The sequence below is a fragment of the Daktulosphaira vitifoliae genome, unplaced genomic scaffold, assembly GCF_025091365.1.
Source record: "Daktulosphaira vitifoliae isolate Bord-2020 unplaced genomic scaffold, ASM2509136v1 Scaffold_5, whole genome shotgun sequence".
NCBI classification, from domain to species: domain Eukaryota; kingdom Metazoa; phylum Arthropoda; class Insecta; order Hemiptera; family Phylloxeridae; genus Daktulosphaira; species Daktulosphaira vitifoliae.
This window is the reverse complement of record NW_026099576.1, coordinates 18,327,419-18,335,412: the sequence shown is the minus strand read 5'-3', so window position 1 is coordinate 18,335,412 and position 7,994 is coordinate 18,327,419. Positions and strand designations below refer to the sequence as shown.

Genomic DNA, 7,994 nt, shown 5'->3' with positions numbered 1-7,994 from the left:
TCAAAAATAGGCGGGTAACTACAACGTACGCGAGATAAAAACGTCCGTACAATACGATTGATAAATCGTAACTGTTATACATTTATAATATTATTTATATATAATGATGTTTGAGAACAAATTTATTTAAAGAAATGATTAGTTTATTAATTTAATTATAATCAAACAAATAAACACTTGTAGTTAAATAAATATGAATATTTAAAAAATCTTAAAGTGTACTGGCTTGTATAATAATTTTAATTAGTCAGCTGCTGATAATTTGTTTTTAACTATAATAATATATATTTTTAATTATTTGTTATTGGCCAAAATATTTTGATCGATAGTAACCATTTTATATATAAGGTGCTGTAATTGTTCATATCGTCGATTCATTTGTGTAATATGTTTTTTCAATAAGTGTTCAATCCGTTTTGTGAATACAAGAATGACCATGAATGCCACGAATACTATGATCTAGAGATGCAGTTGGATATAATCGAATCAAATTCCTGTACTTTGAAATACACCGGAAATGTCTATGGATCTTTCCTTGTTATTTTAAGGGAGATAGTAATTTCGACAGCTTTAAAAAATATTAATAGCGTTGGTTCAGGGGAATAGATTGTCCTTTTTAAATAAGTCCCTGGTTTTAATATTAATCAGTATTCATCATAAGCACCCAAGTCTGTGTTAGTTTGCTGAAAATTAAAAGAGATTTTTGTTCAAAGGATATGAACGATGGACATCGTATATACTTAGCAAACGCAAATATGACATTATTACAACATAAAGTTCATAAAGATAGACCCAACGCACTTACGGTGTCCACAGCTGTTGAGTGTTTCATTTACATAGATTATAGTCGAGATGATGACTTAAGGTGTTACCACTGATAAGATAGTGCATTTTCTATTCAAAATGTGTAATTTTCGTTTTACCTTATGAGAAGCAATACAACAGACTACATGACAACAGATAGATCATCTGAACCGTTAACAAAACAGTAAAGTACTGTTTCAAGCAAAGTGTTTGGAAGCAGAAATGTCAATGTAACCAAATGTATGAGAGCAAAATAATCTTAATTTTAATTATAATTATAATTATATCTGTTGTAGTATAAATATTATGACATTTTATAAAAAAACACGAATATCCAAATAATTTATTTTAAACATTATCGAATTAAGGTATGAAACCAATCCATGAACTTTCATTTAGCCTAATTTATTACCTTTAATAGTTAAAAATCCCAAAATTAGTGATGGAATTAAGCAATTCTCAGTTTTAATTCTTTTTGTTTCTGGATACGAGTACAAATGATCGGAGTTATAACCGTGGGATTCCTATTTTAGTGGGCTTTGAAATAAAATTTTTATAGGAAAAGAAACGATTTTAAGTAGTAATTTTAATCATTTGGCAGACTTTATTAAAAAAAAAAAAAAGAATAATATAGGATCATTTTAAGGATAAAATGTTTTCATACAGTGATATAGTTCGTATTTCGTGTGCAGTTGAATCTAAATGCCACGTACTCAATTCAAAAACGCGAGGCCGGATTAAGTAATTACATACGTTTAATAAAATTTACATAATTAATACAAATTTATTTACCATTGAATAATTTTGGAAGAACAGATTCTTTGGTTTACATTGTTTATTTCATTTTTTCATTAAGTTTTTTCTTTTAGCTTTAATACAAAGCTGAGAATGTTTAGTTTCACTTCGGTGTACGTTATTTTTAAAATAAATAAATAAAATTTAAATTTAATTGTTATTTGATTATAGAAAAACATAATTATTGTAATTACATTAAATATAAATTAATAGAAACAAATTTTACTAAAATGTTTTATCAAAACATTTTATACATAGATATTTTATTTTGTTCAAATTGTCACTTTTTGTCATGTTTTTATATTAATCATTGTAGGACAATGTCTGTTCTCTTTTATAATATTATTTAATTATTAAAACTATTTTTTCTGATCATGAACCTTGTTATCTTTTATTATCTATTATTCAATATTATACATTTAATTTTTTTTATATTGAGCGCCATCGATTGTAAATCAATCATCGTTTTATTTATTACTTACATATATAAGATTATATTTGTTTCTATAAAAACTAAGAATATAGTGGATATATGAAAATATTCTATTAAAATATAATTTGGGTTATTTTAGTCTTTAAAATAATCTATACATATAAATAACATATAGATTCTTCTGTGTTATTTTTTAACTCATCATAATTCTCTCTAAAACTTATATTGACAAAAATAAAAAAATATCGAGAAATTTTATTTGTCTATTATATATTTTTTTCAATTTATCAATTATTAAGTATTTTTTATGTTTATCTATTATACATTATAAGGGAAACAACTTACACATGGCGTGGGAGGAGGAATGTGTCTTAGAAATGTTAAGTGATAAATGTAACAAAACATAAGTCTCACCTTCATTCTGTTTTATAATTTTATAATAAAATTTATTTTTTTTAAAAACATTATTTTAAAAAAAATAAATTTTTTAAGACACTAAAAATTTGTTTTTCATGACATAACTATACATAATTCCGAGTAATTAAAGTTTATTTTGATACTATACAATCATGATTGTGCTCAATGTTTTTGGTTTTACAATTCAATACTTAATTAATTATTTTTATCTAATAAGAGCACAAAATAATCCATGCAAAGATAATAGAAAATTTTTTATTACACAATCCAATTATAAAATATAATTAATTAATTTTAAAAATCGGAATAACTAACAGTTGTAAGTATATATTATCAATATACACGAGATGAAGCCTTTTAAAAAAAGGTGGCATTTATTTCTGTAAAATATACAGTTTTTTCAGTATATTTAAAATCTGTAGCCATTGCTACACCAAATAATACATGAAAAGTATATTCAAATTAAACACAACCAACTGCAGCTGATGTTGAGTTTTTTTTCTTTAAAACTATATCCTTGATATTCAAGTGTACTTTTTCCTTACGTTGAGGTGGCACTGACTGAAGACAAAACCTCTTAAATGCTTCTAATTCTCGTTCTTCATCATCCATTTCTCCATCTTCCAAATCAATATCTTTTGGTTCGAACACACTTTCTGTAAATGGCCACAAACACTCAAACATTTTTTTTATTTTAGGTATATTGAGAAACATAAATAATTAATTATACTTTTTATGTCTTACAAGTTTATTTTTTTATATTTTACCAATGAAAATAAGAAATATACTATTAATATTTTAAAATTAATAAGAGCTTTGAAAAGTTATATCAAGGTTTATATTGTTCAATTTACTGGAGGGTATCAAAAATATTCTGCTCTCATTTTGATAAAAATAATTATTTAATTTTAACTTTAGAGATGATATGAAATTTTTTCAATACAAATGTTTATAAAAAAATTAAACAATTACTAATATAATTTTTTTTTAGTGTTTTTATATTTTATATAGTAATTTTTTGAAAAAATTACACTTTTACTTTAAATATAATCCCAAAAATAGAGTTTGATTAAAATTCATAGCTTTAAAAATTGTTTGTAATTATCAAATGCATCAAAAATAGTTTAAAATGATTAATTTAAGCTTTAAAATTAATAACTATTCAATACAAAATGAATTTTAGCAGATCCAATGCAAGCAAATTGTTTTTATAATGTAATAGTAATTACACACCATATGATATCATACAAATGACCATAAAACGTGCTACTGTAAATAATAAAACCAGTAAGCCAAAAATACAATGTAATTAATAATTTTTAGTGTTATATATTTAATATTTATCCATGATAAGCAGTAAGAAAAACTGTAAAGCCTAAAAACGTGTTTTATTTTTAAATATATAACTTTCAAATATAATTACAAATATTAGCATAAAATTAAAAAATAAACACAATTTTGAAATAAAATAAATATAATGACTTCAATTAATGTATAAAAAAAACAAATTAAAAGATATAACATAAACTTAGAAATTTAAGCTCATATTTGAAATTTCATAATTATTTAACTAAATAATATGTTTCATTTCAAAGTTTAAAATAAAAAATAAAAGCATAAAAAGCAAAAAAAAAATATTGGAAATTTTTGTTTCTTGTCTTTTATTTACATAATAAACACAATTATTTATAAAACAGCAATGAAAGCTAGTTTTTTATTTATAATAAAACATACATATTAATAGCTTGCTTTTATTATAAATAATAAAGCTTTAAATAAATAAGCATGCATTCTTTGTTGACTTTTAAGAATTAAATTTCCATCACCACTGGAAAAGAGCTTGGTTTTCTATCTAATCTATAAATATATTAGTTAAGTAATATATTATTCAATTGGTTAAATTAAAAAAATCATGTCTAACATTACACTCTTTAAAATTTATAAATAAAAAAAATAAATAATTAAGTTTTAAAAAATGTTGTCCTATCATAAATGTCAATCTTCAATATTACATTTTTATACAGTTTAAATAATTGAGAGTAACCATGCATTGATAAAATAATTTAAAAAAATGATAAATAATTCATCCATGATTACAAATTATAAGTTTTATATTGATAAATTAATATTATATATAAATTATATATTTGTATATATTAAATATAAATGAAGCATCAAATATCAAAGGTTTTAAAATAATAATTTCTATATTCTGAGATTATTAAAATAAATTTATGTAGTGTACACCCTTAATGAAATTTAATCAAAAGAAATAAAAAAAAATTTTCAATCAAATTGAATATTTAGGAATTAAAAAAAATTTATTTTCATCTAAGAGAGCATTATTTATTATGAAATGTTTCTTATTTCCATTCAATATAGTTAAAATTTAAGTGAATATGTATTATATTAATATACATAAATGATATTTGAAAACATCATATTTAATTAATTCATATAAATATATTAGTAGTTTTACAAAAAAAAATTTAATAAAACTTACCCTCAATTTCAGTACGTTTAGAACCTCCTTTCACACGACGACGTCTACGTTTTTTTTTAGTTGAAGAATTTGATTCATTATCATCAGGAGTAACTTCTATGGTGTCTTGTGCTTCCATCATTACTGAATCATCATTGCGTTGATATAAAGGATTTCTTATAGTGACCATACCACCATGTCTTTGGATAATTACTGGCAATGGTAAAGAAGATCGTGATAAACTAGATGGTACTTGTCCAGATACAATTTTATTTTCATTGCTGTGAGTATCTCTAATAAATGATTGATTAATTATAGTAACGCCTGGCTGAATATTTTCAGTATTAGTTTCATCTGTAGTAGACCCATTTTTTTTACGACGCCTGTTTCGTTTGTTATTAGAACCACCATTGATTTCTATAAATATTACAATTAATTAAAAAAATATAGAAAATAATAAAATCAATGAATAATTAAAACTAAATAATTTAAAATTAATATTGAGACACAATAAATTGTTTCAGATATTTTTCAAGAAGATTGGTTAACTTATAAATTACATAAAGGATTTTATAACTTGCAAACAAAGAACAATATTTTGTGTTCTAATTATTAAAAATCATTATTCATTAGGTCCAGTAGTGCAATCAGTCAAGAGATAGGACCCACCCAACCAGAAATGATTGGTGATTAAAACAACCTCAATAAAAAAGTAAAAACTACAACTGTTGTCATATCATCAATACCGAATCAATAAAAACTAAAACAAAAACAGTATAAGACCGTACCACTTATTTTTTGGTTACACTATCAATTTGGTCATTTGAGAAAAATCATAAGTCACATTTATCAAATATTAGGGAAATAAGTAAAATCATAATGGTTGTCTTATATGTGACAGAAAAAACTACATGTTATTTTTACAGTATTTTATATTAAAATTATTATGGACAAAAATTATAACTAATGTACCTTAAATCTAAAAGGACTGATCTCCAAAAATGGAAAACAATTTTTTTTTATTTTAAATAACTACTATAGAGCTCTTAAGTATGATAGCAACACGATTTAAATTTCCTTAAGTAGAATACTATTTTAAGAAATAACTCAAATGATATTACCAATATACTTATAGATTATCTACAGTAGTTTAGTTAACTTTTGTTTACCATACGACTATTCCAAAGAGTATTTTTCTAATTTTAAAAGCTTAACAATTAATTTTTGAAATATTTATAACTTTATACTAATAGAACATTATATTTATTAGTCATTATAAATTAATTTCATAGAAAAGTTGATTCCCTTGAGTTGTTTTATTAATTCAAAACTTCAAAGAGTTGATTAAATTTAAAAACAATTATTGTTTTTTGTAAAAATATTTTCTGATTTTATGTGGTATTAACATTTTTTTAGATTGTAACTTACCTTTTTTCTCAAATGACTGGTTCAATTTTAATTAATATAAATCAATACCTGTAGATTCCTCACTGTTATATCCATCAGTTTTTACAACAATAACATTATTATGATTATTTTTTTGCAGGTCAAATGGATTCACAGAAGTTGGCTCAGATGAAAATTGTAATGATTTAGGCTATAAGAAAATAAACTTATTTTATAGACAAATTTTTTTTATTTTTAGTTCAACATTATAATCTTATAAAAATAAAATTTTTTGATAAAATAAAATGGCAACTTCATTTTTAAAACTTTTAAAGAAAAATAAAAAATAGATATTGCAATATAAAAGTTTACCAAACAAATATGAAAACTATTAGTATTGAAAAGACTGATAGTTGAAATATTCTTTATTTTACTTAATGATAATCATATTTTTTTCTATAATTTGATATTAATGAAAAATTGGTACCATGTTATTGATACCAATTATTAAATCATTGTTAACTTACTTTTTCAATTGATTGTTGGATATCTCTAGGTGGTTTGTAATCACTAGGATCAAGTTTAGTTATGGTGATTCCAGGGGGTAGCTGTAGCTTTTCAATATCGATAGGTGTAGAAGATGAAGAAATCTTATTAACAGCCTCATTAATTTGAATGGCAGTAGGACTAGTTAATGGTAAAGGTTGTGATGGTATTGGTGATGGTCGAGTAAATAATTGAGTGGTATTATTTCTTTTAATGAGAACTGTATTTTGTTGAGATTGAGATGGATTAATATTGTTTGTGACTGGTGTAATATTAACATCTGGAGAACAATACCAATTCATATTTGAAGGTAATTTTGGGGCATTTGTATTTGTAATTATTACACTCTCGGCTGGAGGACATTGTGTTTGATGTTCATTTTTTTCAATTTGTTTTTTTTTACGATTTCTAGTTCTTTTTTTTATTAATTTTTCTTCAGTTTGGTTATGTGATTGTTTACCTTGATCACAAAGCCGTTGAATGGTTTTTATAGCTATTTCATGAAAAAAAAAATATATATATATATATTAAAAAACTAAAAAATAGTTTTTGTTTTTTATTTTGAAAAATAACACAAAAAAGAACAAATTAAGGAATTGTTTTTCTTCTAACTTTCCTTGTTTGATATACAAGTGACATTAAATAGATGAATGAATTCATAGATTTCATTTCTATATTTTTTATGGGAAGCTATCTTTAACTTTTAATAACTCTTGTTATAAAACTAAATATATTTTATTTTACCAAAGAATCTTTTTTAATAAAAAAAAATATTATCTATTTTTTTATATAAAGATAGTGCCTCATAAGAAATGTATGGATTTCACATGAAAATAGAACCTGTGACATTACAAGTCTATTTAATGACAGCTGTAGATCAAAAAAACGGTAGCACAGTGGGGTCGCGGCATAGTAGAGACATTGCATAGTAGGGTCCAGTATAGATTTAATCTGACAGTGATTAAAATCACTATCATAAGAAACGCTTCGATGCAAATCTGTAGATAGTGTTTAATTTTAAAAAATTGATGGATAATTGCAAAAGCAACATCAACTTCTATTAAAATAAAATACAAAACCCATAATTATCATACAAAAATAGTATATTTTTCAATATGGTAGCCATTTGCG

The 7,994-nt window shown here is 23.2% G+C and overlaps 1 protein-coding gene across 2 annotated transcripts in view; it reads right to left on the bottom strand.

The window, feature by feature from the left end:
* Positions 1 to 2,797: 2,797 nt before the first annotated feature.
* The window catches only part of LOC126906731 (uncharacterized), a 16,922-nt gene continuing 11,725 nt past the window's right edge, over positions 2,798 to 7,994 (bottom strand). Inside the window, exons 14-17 of one of the 2 annotated variants that reach the window (XM_050687497.1) lie at positions 6,845 to 7,356; positions 6,408 to 6,528; positions 4,953 to 5,348; positions 2,798 to 3,105 (exon numbers count right to left, since the gene is read on the bottom strand). In XM_050687497.1, coding sequence (XP_050543454.1) covers positions 2,912 to 3,105; positions 4,953 to 5,348; positions 6,408 to 6,528; positions 6,845 to 7,356 — 1,223 coding nt within the window. In that variant the 3' untranslated portion in view covers positions 2,798 to 2,911. Of the gene's footprint in view, positions 3,106 to 4,107; positions 4,307 to 4,952; positions 5,349 to 6,407; positions 6,529 to 6,844; positions 7,357 to 7,994 lie in introns of those variants that run through there. The other variant, XM_050687498.1, reaches the window with a different exon arrangement.